We start from the raw sequence: 23,207 nt of genomic DNA, 5'->3' as shown, positions 1-23,207 counted from the left end.
TTTTTTCATTGCCTTCCCTGTGGGGCTTTTACTTAGAGCATCACAATGCCCAAAATCCATGAAAAGAGAAAGGGCAGGCCTGGCAAGCAAACCTCAGGGGAACCACAATGCTGTGGGTAATGTGTGCCCTCTCCTGAGAGGTGTGTGTCCAGACCCGTCCTTCATCCGCTATCGTATTTCTGATGCACTGCTTCTCTGAGTCTCCAATGGCACACAGCCCGTTTAGTTAAAAATGTAAACAGGAAATTGTTTTCTGGCTTCATGGCCCATGTGGCCCAGAAAAATGGTCATTTTTGCTGAGATCCAACTTTAAAAACACTCTCACAGCAGTGGAGCCTGAAGGCCTCTTAGAAACTAGCCCTGTTCCACATGGGCTGGTGCTAGGGTATGAGTGGGAGCTCACACACATGGGCCCAGGGCATCTTCCACCAGTGGGCAAAGCACACCATAAAAAAAGCTCCTGTGACCTAGAAAGCAGCTCTTCTGCAGGGCAGAGACACTCCTTAGTACTCCAAGGAATTGCAGAAGAGGCGCTACTTGGAATATACCGAGGTCTGGTCTGGAGAAAAGTGACTTGGCACTGACAACACAGCCGGGTTTCAGTGCTCCTCGTCTGCTCCAGCTCCCCATCATTTGGCCTCCCATGAACCTCATTGCCCCCATTGTGGTTTCCCTCTGTGCTGACGAGTTTTCTGATTGTTCTGTCTTGCAGCCCCCCGAATCCAAGCCCAACTTCACCCCTCTCGCCATCTTGGCCCATGTTCTCGGCGCCATCCAGCCCTATGCCCACCTCATCCACGTCCAGCGACTCATCCCCCATCAGGTCTGTTGCAGGGTTTGTTTGGTTTTCTGTTGCTGCCGTTGCTCTCTCATTGGCTTGGTCCTCTCTTCATGCAGTGTTCAGCCTCCTCGTCAACTTTGTTCCCCGCCATCCAAACCTGCACTTGCTTTTTGACAGGCCAGAAGAAGCGGTTCGTGAAGACTCCAGGTAAAATCATGGATGATGACCGATCTATTCCTGTTTATCCAAAGCCAGTCAGGAACAGTGGGGGTGGCTAACCTCTGCCCTCCTATAATTCCAGCCTAAGAGACCGAAGCTGGGAGGGACATGTGCATGAACCAGCATGGCATTTTCCACATCTCTCTGAACCCTTCCTCCAATTTCTGAATGAATCCGTGATGCCTGGAGTTGGGGAAAGAGTGCCTCCTGGATGGGCCCCTGTTCTCTGAGTCATGGAGCTTTCTCTGTGCTTTGGTATAAGATAATACCAGAGGGAACAGTGCTGAGACACGTACTGGCCTTTTCTTCCCTCATTTTTATCAAGTAGCATCAGGCAGCATTTATTTGTGGGGTTTGACTGTTGGCCATGAGCATTGACCCCTAGTTGCTAAGACCAGAATCACGAGAGAGATGAATGTAATGGAATAAAGGATGGAGATGTGAAGCAGTTTCTCTTTAAATCATCATGGCTGCCTCCTTGCCCTCTGTGTGCTCCGATCTCCGATCTCCATGCATCATGGACCCTTAGCACTCATGGGAATAGGCAGCACCTCTTTCTCAGGTTGATCTAGTTCTTCTCTGGTTTGAGGATGTCTAGACTTAATTCTTTAGAGAAAAGAAGCTATTTAAATAAAAAAAAGAATTAATTAATAAAAATTCCCTGCAGAATCTCTCTGCTATATGGATCCTAAGGCTGTGTCTCTCTCAAATTTAGTTTCTGCTTGCAGACAACTAAAATGTAGAGCCCAATTATAAAGCATCATAAGCCCCTGGAGCCTTAACAGTATTTTCTCGTCCATCTTTTTCTCATAGCTGTTTTTTTTTTTTTTCCTGAAGGATGGGTCCAGCAGAGAGACTTAAATAATTTGTAACATTGAGTCTCACTTTTAAAAAAGAAAACCCATGTTATTTATATATATAGATGTATATATTAGTTTATTCTTCTCCAGGAACTTTCCAGTCTATCATTGCATTCTATCATCTTGTGAGAATGAGAGGAGAAATGGCCTGAACTGTCTTACAGAGAAAGAAAACTAAGGCACAGAGAGTTGACTGTAGTCCCACCACTGGATGAGAGCCCATCCAGAATTCAGGATTTCTTGTCCTCAACTCAGCACTCTTTCCTCCAAACATGGTGGGTGTCCCCAAACCTAAGGTTCCATGCCACTCCCAGCTGCAGAGCCTGCCCTGCTCTTCCTGATTTTCTGTCTAGCTTTGCAGTGGAAGTTGGGCAAGGTAGCTTTTTCATATACTCTTGTCCTCATCCTGGGAATAAAGTTAAAATTCAGACCCTATTTTTCTGACACTCAAGTTATTTCCTCATTATTTCTTAGACATATTCTGGGTGCTTTGGGAGACACTAACTTTCTAGGACATGAGATATGGCATGGATCTAACCAGAGCAGTTCAGTCACTCATTCCCCCATGAAGACCTGAACCACAGCAAACTACAGCCACCTTCCAATAAGCGTCACTACTCATAGAAGAAGCTTGGTCATTAGCAGAACGTGTTTCCTTCATTTTGTACAAAGGGAAGTAAAATCTTCAAAACACTGGTCCCTTGAACAGAATGGACTGGGGGACTCAGAATCATTCAGGTAAAAAGCTGAACATATTCTATGCTTTCAGGATGTTCACTTTTTTGTGTCTCTGAGTTTGGGGGCCTGTTGCCTGACCAGTATCTCCACCTCTGTACTCCGTTCCATCACCCAACAAATTTTCAGGGTCTGTTTGTTTTTTTCTTTCTTTAGCTACTCCTTTCCATCTCCCAAAGTATTTCATGATTGACAAAGCATGGTGGCAGTAGGATCTGCTACTGTAGTAGGTCTGGGGTCATGGTTATTCAGAACTGCCCACTCTGGCCATCATTAAAATAGCACCATTTGGATGATACCATTCAACAACACTTTAGGAATCTGCCATTTTGAAATAGGAAAAGCAGACTGGGGCTTGGAATCAGCTGTCACAGAGCTAAGTGTGTGTGCTGAGGTGAGCACAGATGGAGACCCTACTGGGAGCTAGCCCATCAGACCTAGCCAACAGAGAGGATTAAAGTCCCCTAACTGCCATTAGGGTATGCAGCCAAGAGATGGGAGCATACCTGTTTTCAGGTCCAATGGGGGCTTTTCCCCAAATCCACTTCAAGAGCATGAAGCTTCAGATTTCCTTCCCCTGGCAGAGATTTTAAAAAGTAAATACTCCATAGGACCTAATAAATGGTCCTGTGAACTTCTATGTAATGTCTCCTCTGGGAATGACTCCCTCTCCACTCTTCCAAGCATTTTCAGTGCTTGTTAGTTCAAGCGCAGGAAGGAAGATGCCTTTAATAGCACAGCAGAGGAAGGGTCATAGAAGCATATTCCCTTCACACTTCCCTTTCCTGTACCCCTAGAGAAGCTCCCAGCCCCTAAACCATACCTTCCCTTTACACAGTGGTCCCTGGCAGTGGGGCCTGAATGATCAAGCTGTTGCATCCTGCCAGTCTGGCTGGCCCCACCTCCCTGTAGTGTCATCTGATGGACAGTGGGTCATCATTTTGCAAGGCTTGCAAGGGCATTTGAGGGAAGCTCCTCTGAGTGCTTTTCTGGCCTTGTGCCATCCTCAGAGGCGAAAATTAAAAATGAACCAGCAGAAGGTGCCAAACTTGTTCATGCCCTTGAAGGCCAGCTGAGGTCTGAAGGGTACTGTCTCAGGAGCAGCTGAAGGCACCTAAGGCTCTCTGTGTCCAGTGTTGAGATGCACTGCAGAGAATGGGGAGCCACAGAGCCAAGGATGCTTGGTGTGGGGAGTTTTAATTTTTTTAAGTCAGAGCCAAAGCCTACAAACACAACCTCAGTGCCAACAGGGTCTGTTTTTAGGAACCCTATCTTAAGCAAACTACTGGGGCTTTTGAGAGCGAATATAACATAGGACCCTGGACCTGTTGGGCTGACAAACTTTTAAAAAAAGGTAAGACTGTCCCCCAGATAGAATTGCCAGATTTAGCAAATGTTTAGCAAATAAAATGAAAATACAGAATGTTCAGTTACATTTGAATGGTAAATAAATGGCAAATGATTTCTCTTATTGTAAGTAGGTCCCATGTAGTATTTGGGACATACTTCTACTACAAAAGCATTTCTCGTTGATCTGAAATTCTAATTTAACTAGGTGTCTTGTACTTTATTTGGCAGCCCTGGTCCTGGGAAACAGGAATAGGAGGTCTCAGGGGAAAAGACCTTCTTGTAGATGGTCAGTCACCTGTTAATCTAAGAAAAAAGCAAGTCCCTTTCCTGATCTTTGTTTTTATTTTTAATGGATTATTTTATTGTCACTTGATTCAATTCCAAAAGCCTAACATTAGTAGAAAATTTACTTCTCTTGAATGATAAACTTCAGCACCTGAGACCATTCCCTCTGCTTGATTCCTGCCAGATATCCCACTTGGCTTCCCTGGTTTGCCCATTTTGTCCCATTCCTTTTATTTAATGAAGTTAATAAGTAACCTCTATGAAAATCCAGCTGGAGGAGGCTTGCCTCAGTAATCTTACCCTCACCTTTGATTTTTCTCGTCCCTAATCTATGCACTCTACCCACCCGCTGTGCACTGTCCTCAGGGGCCAGTGACCAAGGTTAATGTCAGATGGATTCTCCTTCTACCTTCCAGGCTCTCCTTGCCTGCCATTATGGGATATGGGCCATTTTATCACTTTTTATAACCAGGCAACTCCTCCTCTTGGCTCCCACTCCCTCAAAAACAAAAACAAACTATTTTTCCCTCCATGGAAAGTTGCACAATGGATGTTTGGCCCTTCCTGACAATATGCAGACTTGGTTCAGTTAGATCACAGAATATGCCTCTGGTGCAGAGCTCTATTCTGAGTTTAATGACAATTACCCCAGAAAGAGCTGTTTTCCACTTAAAGCTCAGGAATTTTGATGGCTCTTCTCTCTTTGATTCCCAGTGAATCCACTTCATTTTCTCCCACTTTCCCAATTTTCTCCCACCTGGCCATCATCTGTTGGCCACTAGAAGACCAGAGAAAAGAATGGCAAACTATGCCCAGCAACAGTTCTAGATAATCATTTATCATGATCATTGTGTGCAGCAGAACTTTTAAACTATCTTTCCTTCGGTTTTCATGGAGCCAAGACTAGACCTTCTGATGTCTGGTCCCAGTATAAGTGTCCATCCATCCATCCATGGCTTCTCCTTCCCAAAGAGAAGCTGGATTTGGTGACTCTGAGAAATAACAGTGTCATAATGACCCAAGACCCCTGCCTCTTGTGATTTTATCTGGGCTTACCTAAGACCAGACTTTCCTTACCTAAATCTCATTTGGCTGCTAGAAGTCAGTGTGCCAGAGGGCACTTAGCATCACCGGCTCCTGGAGGCTTTCTGTTAGTCAGATGAAGCTGGAGTAAATAATCCATCCCTGGAATAATTGTTTAACCCAGAGGACCTACTTGCTCTTTTGTTATTGTGCCCTGAGCTCCTAAAAGTGCTTCTTCAGAGGGAGAAGAGATGACTTTTAGCAAATAAAGAGTCAACTTCTGACTGTTCTATGTTATTTGTTTTATGACCCTTGAGAAGTCCATAGATCATTTGGAACTATTTGGATATCAAAGCAAAAATTGATAGAAGGTAATAGGATTTACCAGTTCTTAACAATTTACTCTTTAGATCAAGTCCAACCTACCACCTGTTTTTTCTAAGTAAAGTTTTGAGGAAACATAGCCATACAAATTCATTTACGTGTTGTCTATGGCTGTTTTTATGCCACAAGGCAGAGCTGAGTAATTGCAACAGAGTTCTTATAGCCCACAAATCCTAGAATACTCACTGCTAGGCCATTTAGAGCAAGAGATTGCCAACCCCTAATCTAGAACAGTGGTTCTTAGCCCTGGTTGCACACTAGAGTCACTTTGAGAGCTTTTCAGAAATTATTTTGATGCACATATATATGTCATGTTCCCCCTCCCTTCTTCCTCCCCACGCTCCCCACACACATTCATGTAAGTGCTCACACACACAACTTGTTTGTTGCCTGCCCTACCCTGGGGGTCGGGAAGTTCCAGCTCTGGAATCCTGCTCCACCAGCCCAATGAGAAATAAGTGACATCTGAGAAAGCGAATGTCAGCCCGTGGCCCAGAGCCGAAACATGGCTATTAGAATTTCTGCTTTTTGACTCACTGAGCATTGCCAGTTTTCAACCAGGTCTGTTATGAGTGCTCTCCAGAGCAACTGGGAAGCTCTTTCCTGCCCAACCTCCCTTTCCCCAAACTACTCCTGCTCCAAGAATGGGTCTCAGCCTATACTCCCACTGTTCAGGTGTTGTAACTCCTAGGCAGAGTTTCACATGACACAAGGTGACCCCACAAGAAGTGTGGTTGCTCAGGGCTTATGTCTTGTCTCTGAATAATTCTCATTTTTCTCTGGTGACCTTTGCAACTTTTCCACCTCATGTTTTGCCATCTGGCTGCCTTGTCAGGCTGTTGCCGCAAGAGACAACTAGGTGGCTTGCAGGGAAGTGGATGAGAGAGATTACATATCTGGGGCTTTCAGAAGGTTTAAAAATACTGCTAAATAAACTCCTGTTTTCACACAGCACACCGTTCCGGAAGGCAAAAGCCTTATATGCCTGCAAAGCTGAACATGACTCAGAGCTCTCGTTCACAGCAGGCACAGTCTTCGACAATGGTGAGTTTCTCATCCCCTTGCAGAGCCGTGGGAGGGGTAGGGGAGCAAAATAACCCTGCAGTTTTCAAAGTTCCTACGAGGAAAAAAAAAATACAGTCTCTCTCTCTTGAATGGGTAAGACTGAAAAGAAGTGTGGTAGGGTGGGGGGGGGTCTTTCCCCAAAATAGGGGAGTAGCAGCAGGACTTCTAGAGGCGCTGTCAAGAGTAGGACAGTGTACAGAAGTCTTCACTTGGATAGACTCAGCCTCATGGAGCTGTATTGGACATGAAAAATGATTGTGTACCTGGACAGGGCTCCGCTCAGCACCTGGCAGTGGCTTTGAGAGTCTGGGAACTAGACAGAGGATAGGAGATAGCAGAGCAGAGAACAGGGATCCTACAAGTGGCTGGCTCAGGGTGAAGACTGAAGCACACAGGGTCTGTGCCTCTTTTCCTCCTGGGTTCAGTGGCATTCACTCTCCATATCAGGTGAGGCTTATTTCCAGGCTAGCAGGGCACTGGGCAAGCTCAGGGTCAGTGAGCCTCCATGCAGCCATGCTTGTCCTCCCCCTGACTGTTGGGAGTGTAGAGTCGACTCCCTTGGGGCCATCTCCCAGCAGACTCCCAGCTGTGCTGCTCAAGTATCCTGTGTGAAAATGGAGTCGTGGCACCCGCATGGTAGAACTGGAAACCAGTCTTACCTTTTTCTTGTTTTTGTTTGTTTGTTTGTTCTCCTCCCAAAAATAAGGAAAATGTAGTATTTTTCAAAGTGATATTGATGTCATAGTTTGTCATAACTTACCATTTACATAAGAGAAAAATTAGGATGCTGGGAAAAAGCCAGAGTCTTTGTTGTAGCTGAGATTTTTGCCAGATGAAGTTCTCCTTTGGGGTTAATCTTCCTGGGTCCTTGGGTGAAAGGGTCTCTTGTTTTGCCCACAGGAGAAACCCAGAGCTGCTGCCTGATTTCAGGAAGCAGACATTTTCACGGACTGCCTTCTTGATCTCCGGTGGGGTAGTGGCAGAGTTTCTGAGCAGGGCTGAGTGCCTGTCGCCCAAGCGCTCCCCTTCAGGGCTGAGTGCCCCACTTTGTCCTAGGTCACACCTCCTGCCACCTGCTCGAGAGGCAGAAATACAGAGCAGCCAAGGCCCCCACCTAGCACTGAAGTGCCTGAGCTCTAGATTCAGGCCACCAAAGTGCAAGTCCAGGCTCAACCACCTGCTTTTGTGTGAACTCCAGCAGTGACAAACTCTCTGTGCTTCAGTTCTGTCCCCTGCCACATAAAGATAAGAGGGTTGTGAGGGTGAATTGCAGTAATGCACATCATGTATTTAAGAGCATACTCAACACATTAAGCATTCAGTGTTATTATCATGATGATGATTGCCATCATTACGCCCATCTAAGAGCCTGATGTTCTCATAGCTCACTGTGACCCTTTTATATTTGTCCCTCCTATAACACAGGCCTGGCTCTTGCCTGGTCAGTAGGTACCACACCTTGGCCCTCTGAGTCCTGGCTGTCTTTAGCAGCCTCTAAGCCAAGTAAAGATGGACTCCTGGGGACAGTCTTGAGTGCACCTCCATGTGAAGGGGCAGCCCCCTGTTTGCCCAGCCCTGCATTCAGCGTTGCAGAGATAATAATTAGGCATGGGGAGACAGGTCACAGAGCACCTGGGGGATTCCTAGGTCACACTAGGCCCTTCTGAGACCGCAGGACCTGGGGTGAGCCCATGACTGTATGTGGCCTGCTGGGCGTGTGTCCTCTTGTATTGTTCTCTAAGCCCCAAAACACTGTCCTTAAACCTTCGCTCCATTAACTTTCACTTGGGTGCTTTACATATCCAAGTGCAGCCAGCCAACTGAGCTGCCTCTCCTGTCAGCAGCTGGAGCATTCCGGCCCTGGCAGACCTGAGGTGACATGGGTCCACGGAAGGCTGTCCAGAGCCATGTCACTGACAAGTGTGCTCTGCCTGAATAGGCCCACGTGGTGGAGTCCCAGCGCAGCCCTAACATGACGCAGCGTTCCCAGCAGACAGACCCGCGTGGGCTGCATGCAGTCCTTCTGTGTCCTGCCCTGCCAGCAGGGGTAGGCCTTCTGCCTAGAGATGGGCAGGATTTGAGACATTCCCACGTTTACAGGTGAATCCAGAACTTAAAGTCTGTCCTCTGAACCCTAGTTCACTGCTCCTGCAGGCAGGGGACTGTCATGTTCCTATCAGCTATTCCCTGTGACTGCACAAAGGACCCCTGATCTTAGGGGCAAACTTGGTCTAAACTCTCAAAAGGTATGTGTATGTGTGTGTATCTTGTTTGTGACTCCTTTTTTCAAGGGCAACCCTCTTCCTTTTTTTTCCCCCCCAAACAACTTTCTTGAGATACCCACATACCATACAGTTTACCCATTTAAAATGTACAATTCTTTGGTTTTTAGTATATTCAGAGTTGTGCAACCATCACTGCTATCTAATTCCAGAATATCTTCATCACCCCCAAAAGTGCCCCTTAGCAGCCATGCTCCATTCACCCCCAGTCCTCCCCTATTTAGCCAGGAAACCACTCCTCTACTTTCTGTCATTATTAATTTGCCTGCCCTGGGTATTTCATATAAATGGACTTACACAGTATGTGGTCTTTGCGACTGGCTCTTTCCACCTAGCATAGTATTTTCAAGGTCCATCCCTGTTGGAGTGTACATCAGGACTTCTTTCCTTTTTATTGCTGGGTAGTCTTCCCTTGTGTGGATACACCACATTTTATTTATCCACTCATCAGTTAATGGCATTTTGATTATTTCTACTTTTTGGCTGTGTGGAGCAATGCGGCTATAACCGTGCACGTACAGATTTTTGTGAGACACCTTTCAGGTCTCTTGGTGATAGACCTGGGCGAGGGCAGAGGTACTACTGGATCCCACAGAAACTCAGTTAAACAGTTGAAGGAGCTGCCAGACTGTTCTACAGAGAGGTTGCTTCATGTCACCTTCCCACCTTTTTAAGTCTCCTTTTTGAAGCAGCTTAAGTAGGTAACCAAAGAGGAAGGAAAAGAAACTTAGGTGATTTTTAACTGCCAAGTCCTTTGCTTCCCTACGGGGTGCTCTGCCTAGTACGTCCTGGGACTGCGTGCACCACACAACTTGGTCATCATTGTAAATCCTATAATGATAAAGGAGAGCGGGAAAGAGGTTTGGTTTAATGAGTCAGAGACCTTATCCATGCCTTCCTGTGATCTCTGGGAGTCATTGCAGCTTGTTTTTAACCAGGGATGCCCTTTCACATTCCCTGAAGAGCAAAAGGTAAAATGAAACCCCAAAGAAAACACCTCTCAGTGTTGACTGAGCTGCAGTCAAAGAAGGATCTGACAAAATGTGAATCCACTTTTTAAAGATTTACTTATTTATTTATTTTAGAGAGAGAACAAGAGAGTATGCATGATGGGGGGGGGGGGATTGGGGACATGCAGAGAAAGAGAATCCCAAGCAAGCAGACTCCCCATTGAGCAAGGAGCCTGCTGCCAGGCTTGATCCCAGGATGGACCCTGAGATCACAACCTGAGATGAAACCAAAAGTCAACCAAAAGATGCTGAACCAACTGAACTATCCAGGCACCCCATGAATACACTTTTTTGTGGTGATTCCTAGAAAATGCTACACATATCCCCATTTCCCCCCTCCCTTCACATCTGTTGGAGAAATCAGGCATTACGGGAGAAAAAGCTGTTAGCATGTTAGGCAGGGAGATCATTTCCCTTGTTCTCTCCCTTGCTAGTTTGTTTCTGGAGACCTCAGTAAGAGCTGTTTAAGTTGGATGCTCTGTAGCTATGAGATTAAATCATCAGACCAATAGGAAGAAAGTTTCTTAATGACAGGCTTCGAGAGTTAGAGTTCCTGTGTGTCGTCTTTTTCAGGATCAGGAAGAATGAATAAGGAGGAAGAAGGAGGGGCACCCTGAGGGGAAACTCTGTTATTTCGCAATGATTAATCAACAAGTCTTTGGATTCCAGGGGCCTGTGCTGTAAATCTGAGGTGGCTGCTCAGTCAGCTTTTGGACTTTGTGCAGGGTGGAATGGGTGTGCAATACTCGGAAATAACTCCACTGTCAGCCCTTGCCAGTCTACTAGGAAATAGCCCATTTCACCAGGAGCACCTCAGATAGTAACTGGAAAGAGAAATAAGTTGTGTTCTCAGGAACATTAGTCATTTTATGGCAATGTGATTAGTGGTACCTGGAAAATTCACATGGTAGTCACTAAAATTGGGTTCTTGGGATACTTCCCTCAAGATTTGAGGTGGGCTGGATCCATTCATTCCCATGTATGGGGTACTGCATGAGTGTTAAGATCCGGCTGCCCTGGGTTTCCGCAATAGAGAACACCCCCCCAGGGGACCACTGAGCCACTCCACCAGTGGGGTGTTGTGGGGAGGTCCTCAGTGAAGTCTTGGACTCCACAGCTGTCTCTACTGCCAAATCCAAACACAAACCCAAGCCACCTCCATCTCTTACCCAGGTGTTTCCACCAGCTACCTATATAGTTGTCATGTCAACTCTTGTCCCCATAACCCATTCTCTGTGCAGCAGCCAGTGTGGTTTGGAAATCACACCATGTTATTTTGTTTCACATACTCCTGGTCTCTTGTTCCTCCCACAGTTATTGGTGGGTGCCTCCACAGACCAGCTCCTAACCCCTGGCCCTTCCCTTCCTCACTTGATACACTGCAGCCTCACAGGCCTTCCCTGTGTTCTCAGTTACAGTCAGCAAACTATGACCTGTCAAATCTAGCTCACTGACTATTTCTGTAAATGAAATTTTATTGGAGCTTAGCTACCCATGCCTCTTTGTCTGCACATTACCTATAGAGCTACAATGGCACAGTTGAGTAGAAACACACATTTACAATCTGGCTCTTTGAGAAAAATTTGCAGACCACTGTTCTCAAATCATACCAGGCATTCTGCCACCTTAGGACCTTTGCACTGGCATTATCTGCTGTCTGGCTAGCTCCTTTAGATCCTTTAGGTTTTAGCTTTTTTGAGCTCCTCTCCATACCTGCATCCCTATCGCAGTCTCTCTCTCTTCCTTCATCACTCCCTAAAATTATGTGCTTCTTTATTAATATATTGCCTTGATCCAAGAGCAGAATCCTTCTGCTTGCTCAGTACTGTGTCCAGGGTTCCCTAGCACAGTGTCTGGCACAGGGTAAGTGCTTAATAAATGCTTGCTAAATGAGTAAATGTATTCAGCTACACAAGGGTTTTTGCCTCTTCCAGCCAGTGCTGCTTCCTTTTGGAGCAGTCAGCCATTAGACATCATAGCCACATGCTTGCTTCTTGTCCACAGTGAGAGAAGGAAAGGAGAGAGCTTGAGTTGTGTGTGCAGGGGTGTAGGGAGTGTGTGTGGCTGGAGCTGAGAGAAGGTGGTTGGCAGGAAGCACATCCATGTCAGCGGCAGCTTATATTAGATGCTTGCTGGGCTGGAGAGCTGCCTGGGCAACTCACGGAAACACTCCGTGTGTTTATATAGCACATTGGACATTGGTGCAATTCAGAAAGTCGGACATTGGCTCAGTTGAGTTCAACGAGTACTTATGAGCATCACTGTCGTCCAAAGCATTGGGCTAGGCAAAAGCTATAGTGGTTAGACCACAGCCTCTTTGGTCAGATACCCTGGGTTCAGATCCACCTCCATCCCCTGTCAGCTGTGTAATATTGGGCAAGATGCTTAAACTCTCTGAGCCTCAGTTTCTCATCAGTAAAATGAGGATAATAGCAGAATCAACTCCAGAGTCATTCTGAAGATGAAAGGAGTTAGTGCAGGCAAAGCATTAGCAAAAAGCCACCACTTGGCATGTACATATATATGTATATGTGCATTCTTAGTATGTGTGTATGTATCATTCTTATCCCCAAAGATCACATTCTCTGGTTGAATATAGATGCAGTGGTTTGTAAAAGGGCATGGTCTCTGGAGTCAAACAAGCTGGGTTCAAACACTAGTTCTACCATTGTGATCCTGCTGTACAAATTAATTTATGTTTCTGAGCCTTAATTTTCTCATCTGTGAAGTACAGATAGTAAAATGCAAGCTAGGATCTTTAGGATCAAATAAACTGATGTATGTCTAAAGCTCTCAGTCCATTGGCTCCTTCCCAGGCGCTATCTGTTAGCTTCTGTCATAATTCACCAGGCAGAGGGGAGTCACAGTACAGACTAAGTGTCCTTTAAAAAGGGGGGGAAGCAAAGCTTAACACATTTAAACAGTGTTAATAGGACCCATGAACAATGTACAGAACATACCATGAGCATTCCAGGAGTTTGGAGAAAAGAGGGTACAGGTACGGTAGACCAGAATCCATGCCAGTATTTATGAAGGAAGTAGAGCTTCAGCTGAGCCATGAAGTGGGAGGACAGGAAACAGAAGACAACAGAAGCTGGGAGGACATTTGATGTTGCCTCCCTCCTCTAGCAGTAAATGAGAATTTGCATTTTCTTATTACCACCCTCGTTACAGAGGCATTTTGGCACAGAAAAGTCATAACCCTTACCTTTCTTTGGATGAGTTAAAAAGACAGATCCCTGGACCTCCCTCCTGGAGATTGTGTTTTAACTGGTATGCCTTAGGGTCCAAGACTGCAGTTTTAATAACCATCTAGGTGATTCGGGTAGTCTGCTACCATGCCTTGATGAACCCAGCTTGAAGACACCCGTGAATCCCAGTCTAAGCTGAGGGCTGCACTGTCCCCTGCCGTCTCCTGTGACACAGCTCCTGTTCTTCAATATGGAGGGCCTCCTTTATCCCTTCTCACTCTTCCCTTACTCTGCAAATTCCATTTTTAATGTTTGTAGACATTACTACCTCAACACCTGAGATGTGTTTGAACAGCTGGCCAGGAAGGGAGAATGTCTGAAAGTGAGGGACTACGTTTATCTGGTGGAGTAACAATTCAACTAGGAGCTCTGCTGTAAAGTGGAAGGCGTCTTTTTTTGTTTTTATTTTGTTTGGTTGGTTGGTTATTCTTTCTAGGCCTTTTATCTTGGGGAGTGAGTTTGTTTGTTTGTTTGTTTGTTTGTTTTGGTTCTGAACATTTGAGGTTCCCCAAAGCTTGGGTGGGTATTGAGACCAGGCCATTACTGGGCGAAAGCCTTGTTGAGCAGTCCAAGTGACGGTGAAATGATGCAGGATCCCCTGTTGACTAGCCCAGCTGTGTCGTGGCTCTCTGCTGAGTGCTTTCTCCATGCTGGCCCCTGGAACTTCACAAGAACTCACTGACAGAGTACCAGTTTATAGGTACAGAAATTAAGTGATCTTAACATTGTGAGCTGGGTGGCTGGGCAGAAGGCGATGGTGTTTGGGTGCTAGTATCTTAGAGGTAGGTTGAGAGTTTCATCATTGGAGAGGACGGATTGCCTTTAAGTTGTGTTGTGTTCTTCCACGGCACTTCTCTTCCAGACTCCTCCTTGTGTGGGCGTCATGAATCCGAAGTACCCTTACTATTTTTGGTTTATTCATGAAGCCTAGTGATACAAAATTATGCAAGCATTGTGGAGGCCAACTAATAGATGTTTGAGCATGTCTTTTCCTGAAGAAGCTTTCAAGATTACATTGACGTTGATCTATAAGTCTCAATGTGTGTCCTTTTGCTACTCCCCCATTGCTTCCTTTTGTTTCTCCCCCGTTGCTTCCTTTTGTTTCTGTTCTTGCTTCTTTCCCTAAAAACTGAAACTAGAGTTATATAGTAGCAATGGGGGCGGAAATGCTTTTCTAAAACAAGCTCAGGAAGTCACTTAATTAGCCTAGGAAGGGAATAAGAAAAAATTCATTCTTTTCAAACAATCTCAGAAAATTGGACTTTTCCTAACACACTAAGAGCAAATATGTTGCAGTTCCCATTAAGAGTGATCTGTATATTCCTAGTTTACAAGCATGAATATCCACCCCCCCCATTTCCAGGTCCCACGATTCCTTCTCTTTTTCTTCTTGCTATTGAACTTTGCAGACTCAGCTAGATTTTATATAATCTTTACAATATCACTAATTTCCATGAAGATGGATTGTGATAGCACAGAAATGAGTGTTTTTTGTTTGGGTTTTTTTTTTTTTTTTTTGGTTATTGAAAAATCAAAGAACTGGAGATTTTGAAAGTTGCAAGAGAGAGTGGAAGAAGACAGCTTTCAGTATCGTATGTAGGAGGGAGGAAAATTCTAGAGAACAGCAAAGAAAACTAAGGGTATGCGTGGAACAGAGAGGGGGCTGTTCAAAGGCTATGCAAAAAAACCAAACAGAATTTGCAGGGAGGTTGGAAGCAGAGGGTAAGGATTTAAAAGGAAGTGAAATTCATAATTAGATTAGTAAAATGCATTCTATATATCTTTAAAGACGAGTTCTTAGCATTCCTCCAAGGCACTCCACTGGGTACATAGGCAGTCCTGGGTAGATAGATGGGTTGGGTGGATGGATGGCTAGATGGATGGATGGTTAGATAAATTTATGGATGGAGCACTGTAACTGACTTCTAACCTTAAAAAGTAGAGATTTGTCACCTCTTTCTGGTTTAAACCAGCAATTTCAGAAAGTCTAGGAACCTCCTAAAATTCTATGTAAAATTTGGAACGTCTTTGTTTCCTTTTCTGTTACAAAGAACATTTGGCGTAACCTTTATTGAAAAGCTTATGTCCCACAAAAAGTTAAGAACCCCTGGTTTAAACAAGTCCTGGAAATGTGAAATATAACAAGCGATTGCACTCATTTGTTTTCATGTGCACACACATCTACCACCTGCCCTACCTGTAACATCTTCTCTTCTCGCTTGCTCTCTCTCCTCTTCCGGTACAGTTCATCCATCTCAGGAGCCTGGCTGGTTGGAGGGGACTCTCGACGGAAAGACTGGCCTCATACCTGAGAACTACGTGGAGTTCCTCTAACTGGTGACCCCAGCAGACCTGCTGAGCTTTCCATGGTGTCCATGACAACTGCTGATTCCAGTGTTGTAGGCCATTTCTCTTTGCCACTGAGAAATGCAGGGTGACTGACTCTGTTACCACCTGTCAACACGAATGTTTCTATAAACTCTGGTGTCACCCATCCCCATGATCATGTCAGCTGGCATGTGGTGATACTGCACGGAACAGAAGTAAATCAGCAGTGGAGGCCATTTGATTTCAATAATCAAGAGAAAGGCTTGCGAAGTCGTTCCTCTCATTTAGCTCCCTAAATAGGGAGCATTCATTTTGTTTCAATAGTCACCCAAATCCAAAAAAGGAAGTAAGAAAGATGTATGTAGTCCTCAAGAGCATGTAATGTAGCTAAGTCTAACAGGGCTGCGCATTGGCTCTGAGGCCCAGGCTGGGCCCGTTGCTTCTGTTTACAGTTGACACTCTCTCTACTCCACCTCTAAATACTTGAGACCCACAGTGCTACAGGCAGCTGGGTCTGTCTGGTTGCATGCAGGAGAGAGAGGGGTTACAGCACTGTTTACATAAGATGCAATCTCTCACCATCTCCAAGCAGCCTTGGCCAAACATGAGCAGAATTCAGCTCTGTCCTCTCGTGCAAGGGAACACATCCCCCCGCCCCATGTTCCTCCTCCCAAGCTAGGAACTTCTCTGCCACCGAGAGCTGCCATCACCATGTAACCACGGCAACCCAACCTACTCTGAAACCAAACCAAAAAAAAAAAAAAAAAAAAAAAAACACTCTTTTTGCAAGACATATTTTTTCTTCCCCCTTTTTGGTCATTTTTTGAATGATTTGCCAACCTCCTGAAGGAGAAGGTCAAGGAATTAGAGTGGTCTGCTTGGGGCAGACAGAATAGCAGCTGGGAACGCTTCCCTTTCTGGTGAATTTTAGCAGCATCAGGATATATTTGGAACAAACTCTAGTAACCTCTTGAGATTAAATTACATACAGGCTTAATACTTCTGCTCTTCCATGCAACTAGTGTTTGCTTTCTTGGGGGCAATGTGCTGCCTCCTCATGGGCGACATCCTCTCCTCCCCTCGACTTGTTCACTCATGGTCTCCTATTCCGTGTCCCTTCTCCTGCCCTTGACTGCCTCTAGCCCCTCACTTACGTTGGCGGTGCCATGGGCTGCTGAGCACTGGTGACCAGGCGACTTTCAAGGATGATTCCCAGGATAACTGTATGGCCTGTAGTTTTAAAGGACATATACGTTCACTGCCACTCAGAAAAAGGGAATTGTTTCTCGGGCTTTTGAGGCACAAGACTAATATTGTAAGCCATTTTGATCCAGGAGAGCACCAAAAGGTTGGGGCTTGGAAGGTGGCATGGGTACCTTCTAAGAAAGAGAATTTCCTGGTCCAGAAGGGGCTGGGTCTTGTGCAAGACTGCCAGGAGTGGGGAAGTTGGGTCTGGACATATCACATTCACTTGGCCTTCAAAGGAATAGAGTTCCCAGTATCTTCCACTTTAGAATGTCCTTGCAAGAGTGACTCTGGGCAGACAGACTCCAAATTAATGATGGACTCTCAAGCTCCCCAGGAGCCCCTCGGGTTGGCAGCATCACCCCAGAGTGTTTCCTGCTTCTGGAACTCCTCTTTAGGGAAGTTGAAAGAAGAAAAGAAAAACTTGAATTGTGTTGAATTACTGTATCTTTTGCTTTTTTTTTTTTTTTAAAGATAAACTTGTAAATAGAGTGATTTGAAATATTATATGGTGAAGTTTTATATTTGATAATCTTTAAGCTAGCACTCCACACATTTAAGCTTTGATTGTTGAGTAGGTGTGTGTAAGAGGGAGAGGGAGAAGGCAAGGTTGAAGAGAGTCAGGGTCATCCCTTCTCTGGCCTTGAGGAAGGAGGACACGTTTCTAGGGACTCTGCTGGCTCTTGTTGGTGGGCGTGACACACTGATTGTATTTGGTGGTCTTTATCCACATGTGTTTTTGAGCTTTTCTTGGGCTTTGAATTTGGAGAGAGAAAGAGCATTTTCAGGCAATGAATTTTTCGAAGAATTCTTGCTCAGTAGTAAGATGAAGCTCAGGATTCAAATAGGTGGGGATAGGAGTTAGATTTTTTTTTTTCCATTTTTCTTCTCAGGTGTATTTCTTGGTACCCCAAGATGTCAGGACAGAAGGCGACAGGGTTGTCGCATGTTCCTTATATCTTACTCCTCTGCACATCTTCCAAGGCTGTACACATGAGGCCGAGCTATTTTGTAAACGTCGTGTGTGTGTGTCTACATTCTAGGAAAAACTGGCTTCTTAGGATCTTGGGTCCTCAGTATGCTGCTGCTTTCCCTTTCTTTCCTTTCTTTTTCATCTCAAGTTTCGTATAACCCCAAAAATAAAAGAAAAACTCCAAAAGGGATGTAGGCTGTGCTGTTGATAGAGCTTTATAGATGACTTTAAGTTTAAAGGAGTTTGTCATTGTGATTCAGTTGATCAGCTCAAGGATTACCCAGCTATTATGCAAGAGTTCAACCAGCAGCAAGTGAGACACTACCACTACCAATTCAGAGAGCAAGAATTAAGACTGGATAAGTCCAAGATAGGACTCAGGAAAGCTATCACTGAAAACCCAAGAAAGAACACGCCAACTGGCTACACTTACTCCCTGTAGACTTGGGACAGCTGCGGAACCTGTTCAGTGGGGCTTGTGGGGACAAGCATAGTCTGTCCACTGTGCTTTCTAAATGTCAGGAACCCCACACAATGTTGTTGTTGTTGTTGTTGTTGTTGTTGTTGTTGTTGTTGTTTTTAACACATTTGATGTTTTAAATTGTCACCTGCCTTACTGGAACCCTAACTAGAGCTAACATGGAGGAGCAGAAGGCCCAGGCCCTGATTTGGGAGCTACTCACTGAAGCATAGCTGTCAACACTTGGCCCCAGCTTGACCACTTGGAAGCCTGTCCCTCCCTCTTCAGTTGGCTATGATTTGAAGCCGGAGGGAAAAGGAACTGCCGCCAATGGGAATTTTTAGGTAGACCCCTTCCCAGCTTCCCTGTGGCCATGCTGGGGCTGTGACAGATGGCTGCTCTGCTCCCTTTCCCCAGCCAGGCTCACCTCCTCCTCATTTGCTGCAGAACTGGAGATACCATTAAGAATATGAGCCAAGAAACAGGGAAGGAATTTGATGACTAAAAGGAGGCTTTACTCTCTTTACTGTCTATGCCCCTCTCCCATTCCTAATTCTGCTCAAATAGGGAATTTGGAGCAGATTAGGAGAGTGAACAAGGTATCAGAATGGAGGACTGTGGACCAAGATCCCTGAGCTTTCCCAGGAACCTTGTGTTTCTTCTGTAAGGCACTTTGGTGAAGCACATGGAGCCCGAACCTTTACTTGGGCATCATGATTCGTCTCACTCGTCCATCAGGTACTCAAAGAAGTCTATAGCTACAGAATTCCATGCTGTGAAAGATACTAGTTTCAAATCCCTGCCCCCAAATCCCTTGCTCAAGATATTCTCTTCTGTGTTCAAAAATCAATGTATAGGGACGGACCCTGTATAGCACAGCCTTCCTTAGTATCTTATAATTGGAGCCAGTTTCTCACTTAGTGTTTTAATATTTCTGCAGCCAATACGCGTTTACTTCTGTCAGACCAAACTGTCTTTTACACCGTAATTCTAGTTCATTCCCTTTTGCTGAGTGCTTTTTGGACAGAGAGGCAAACAGAAAGAAGCTAAGCAATCACGCATTGGCAGGTTGGCATCGGCAGGACAGAGTCATGCTACTGACAAGACCATTTCAGGCATGCCCAGGACTCCACAGTTTGTGCGCCATGCCTGTAGCTCAGAGGGAAGTCCTTTTACGAACTGCGTCTCCTGACAACAGCAAGCCCAGTCACCCCAGAAGTTCTGTCTTGACTACAGAGACTGCAAAAACATCTATGGTTGAAGCATGGGGAGACAGAAATAACCAGCTAAAGGTAATTTGCTCCCCTATTCATGACTCTTTATTGGTACTTTTCATCCTCTGGCTTCTGTTTCCAAAAGCAAGTCTAGACCAACAGTTTCATAGACAACAGGAGTCCTAGGTACAACAGTGGCCACCAAGGCACTCAGAGATCGCCCTAGTACAGAATATTGTATGAGTAACCATATTATTGCAGTAGATAGCCAGCCTTGAAGAAACCAAATAACTACCTAACTTTAAAAGGAATGTCCCAGGTATTCTATCTCCAGAGTTATCTGTCATCTTTGGCAAACTTGACAGTAATCAATTACCTAGACAACTTTGCCCCACATGTCTTTTAAGTCAACTGGGTGTCCTCTCACACACCCTTAGCTGGTGTTTAAAAAATTCATCTCGCGTTCAAATGTGTTTGGCAGCCATGCTGATCGGCTGGGTGCTGAACCACTTCTCTGTAATTGTAGCATCAAAATGACAACAGCAGAGCAATGAACCTTGCACAATCCTACAGCATGCCTGCGACGAGACTCCCAACAAGTAATAATTAGCTTTTCTCCTTTCGCCGCCTACAGTACTTATCTAACTAAAGAACTTCCCAAAGCAGAGGGAGAGACCATATAGAGAATCCAGATGTCATTCAGAGCTGCCATCCCTGACTGAAATGTGGTCTTCCGATGGAAGTGCTGTATTCTGGGGTGAAAAGGTTTGGATGTCAAGTCGTGCAGGGAGTGGAGAAAAAGAGAAAGGTGAACCACACTGAAGAACTGGGCGGGGGGTGCTGGTTAGGAGGAATAAATATAGTTCTTAATAGGGAAAAATCGACCACAGAAAAAGTTCACAACTGATACTTTTATGAAAGTTTTAATAGCACTCTACAAGATGGAAATGCCTTTCAAGGCAGAATGCTATAGTGACCAAAGCCCTGGGGTAGTCCTAGACCCATATAAGAATAGCAGTTACTATTACATGAAAATTCTTTTGAGTGTAATCAGAACCAGAGTATCGATAATCAAAATGTTCCATTTCCCTGGAGCAGTCCTGGAGAGGTCAAGACATTCTACAAAGTTGTCCCTATAGACACCTAAGAGCAACTCCCTTGGGTATCCAGATGCCAGGATCACGCTGGTACCTGTGGAAAGAGGTTCATGTGGTGACTCTAAAGTGTCTGTGTATTGTGTGTGTTTATGCGCACACACATCAACATCAATAAAGACACAGATGCTCATGTAGACGCCCACGGAAGCTGGCGGCCGCTGAGACTTGACAGCCTTTTAAGATTTCAAATTGGAGAACAAGAGAAACGAGAGGCTGTTGATTGTCAACATGATCAAAGATGTAAATTAAGTGCCATTTTAAAACTTCGTATTTATCAAATGGTTACTATCTACAGCTGTATTCCTTATTAACTTATTAAATGTCGTGTAGGAAAACAGATCAAACTCATAAACCTTTAGTAGCTACTACTAGGCTAGCAGTCACAAGCACTCTAAAAGACATTTTGTCCAGATTTTGGAGAAGAAAATATTTGCATGTTTATCTCCTAATTTAGGCTACCTTTGAGTATACTGTAAAGTGCTGTGTGATAGATTATCAATAAAGTACTTAAAAATGGCACTTTAATTTTTTTAAACCATAAATTATGCACTGTTTTAAACTTCAGTATTGAATATTGACTGGTGTGTAGAATCCAATTCTGTAATTAAAAAGTAATTTGTGACTAGAATAGAACTTTTTCTCTGTTCTTAGTAAAATAGTCTTGCCATGTTGAGGCTGTTTTTTTTAAATGTGCTTTTGCGTCACTAAGCGTACCTATAAGGAAAATCCAGTTTCTGTTGAGTGGCCTCTGAAACTTGGCTTTCTTTCATCTGCTTGGTTTATGTGACAATCCTTATGAAACGAGTGGAAGTATGATTTTTCAATTAAATGACTTTTCCATTTGGTGGCACGTTTGTTTCTTGAGTGTCTGATAAAATTTTGACATGATGCCTATTTTCATATTCCTTCAAATAAGAGTGTAAAGACATGCTCACAGTTCCAGGTCTGGGTCCCTGTGGTCGCTGGTAACAACTGCAGTGCTGATTTTTGACCTGCTGTGGAGAGCTTCGCTTTCTTTTAGGAAAGAGCTATTGCTAGTGAACTTGAGGAGCTGTGAGGCGTATCAACCAAGCCCCGGAAATCCATATTCTATTTAATGTTTCTGACTTTATCTCCTGGAAGCTATAGTTGTTTTTATTCTTCCTGAATTCGGTTTTCAAAACCACTCTTTTGTAGAAGTTCATTATACCACGTGGGATAATCAAAGAGCCACAACACAGGCAGTCCCCCCACACAGCTCAGTGTGTCCCACAGGTTTGTACATCATTTGTTTAGAACTTGTAACATGTCCCAGGCTTGCTTCTATTACCAAGTCTTCTCATTCATTGTGTCCATTCTGGACATATTCAGAGTTGCAGCCCGGAACCCGGGTTTATAATGGACTTCCCACCTTCTGTTGTGAGCACAGAGGGCTCAGAAGGAGAGGGCAGGAGGACACTCTGGCAGCGGAGGAGGAGAGTGGGGCTCCCTGCTGCCTGGTTTTGGGGGGTGCCCACTTGAGTACGTGGGTCACACATGAGCCACTCACACTGTGCTCACTTGTCACTTAAGAAGGCACTGGCTTTCCCCCTGTGAACAGCACAAGCTTTCAGTCCTTGTGCCATCATGGAGCTTATGCCTGCCCTGGAAAATTCTCCGAGCATCTGAAGTCTCCTACATGCATGAGGTCACACGGCACCTAGGGGAGACCTTCTGAGTGGCACACACAGCTGACTATGTCCATAGTGGGAGCATGAGATATATGGTATGTATTTGTGTTTTATCTTTGTCCTTGGCCTTTCTAACAGACTTGGCAATCCTTTCACCTTTTATGTCTTTTTAACAGAAAAGATTTCATTTTCATTTTGATTTTAGTAGCCACTCTGCAGAGCTCAAATGGCCCTACTAAGCCTTGTGGTTGGTTTGGTGTTCTTCACTTGTTAGCTCTGGCTGCCTGATTGGTTAAAAGAGCACCATGGTTAGAAATGGGCTGGACTGACACTTGAAATTAAGTAAATGAAAGATTTTCTTAGACCCCAAATATGTATGCTGTCTTGGGAATTAAATCAGGGCTTTAATTCCTTCTTAGTTCTTGCAGTCTCTGCTCAGATACCACACATCTCTCCTACCCTAATATGTCAATGTCATTGGCTCGCCCTCCTTTTAATAACACTAAACTAAGCTGCAACTAATTAACTAGGCTGGGTTAGGCAGAATTGCCAGAGTTCCACCAGCATGACAGCCGAAGGAGCCTCTAACCAATGCAGTAAGTGCTTGGTGGTAGGGGCGAGAGGCTCCTGCATGGGAGGGTGCAAATAACCATCTGCAGGCAGGGGCGTTCCAACAGGGCTGCATCCCTCACACTGGCATCCTACACACCCAGGCATCATCAGTCAGTGGGGACCAAAGCAGGAAGCTTTTAATTTGAAAGTCAGAAACCACGGCCCACTGTAGACAGCAATGCCAGTCACACTGTGCATCTCATCTCCTGTAATTCACCCCATGAGGCGGGCCCCAGCCTCGGTTTGCTAGAACCCTGGTAGCTAATAAGCCTTCACAAGGCCAACCAGCAAATTAATCAAGACTTGAATTCATTTGGGGCTTTA

General features: G+C 44.9%; 1 protein-coding gene across 4 annotated transcripts in view; it reads left to right on the top strand.

Moving 5' to 3' along the window:
- Positions 1 to 21,472, top strand: part of ARHGAP26 (Rho GTPase activating protein 26) — a 443,583-nt gene extending 422,111 nt beyond the window's left edge. For 2 of the 4 annotated variants that reach the window (XM_032844265.1, XM_032844267.1), the window contains exons 21-23: positions 713 to 823; positions 6,590 to 6,681; positions 15,491 to 21,472. In XM_032844265.1, the coding sequence (XP_032700156.1) occupies positions 713 to 823; positions 6,590 to 6,681; positions 15,491 to 15,579 (292 nt within the window). In that variant the 3' untranslated portion in view covers positions 15,580 to 21,472. Of the gene's footprint in view, positions 1 to 712; positions 989 to 6,589; positions 6,682 to 15,490 lie in introns of all 4 variants that reach the window. The other 2 variants (XM_032844264.1, XM_032844266.1) reach the window with 2 other exon arrangements.
- The last annotated feature ends 1,735 nt before the right edge of the window (positions 21,473 to 23,207 follow it).

The sequence above is a fragment of the Lontra canadensis genome, unplaced genomic scaffold, assembly GCF_010015895.1.
Source record: "Lontra canadensis isolate GAN:19392208 unplaced genomic scaffold, GSC_riverotter_1.0 scaffold149, whole genome shotgun sequence".
In the NCBI taxonomy this organism is placed as follows: Eukaryota; Metazoa; Chordata; class Mammalia; order Carnivora; family Mustelidae; genus Lontra; species Lontra canadensis.
This window is presented reverse-complemented; position numbering and strand designations above follow the sequence as displayed.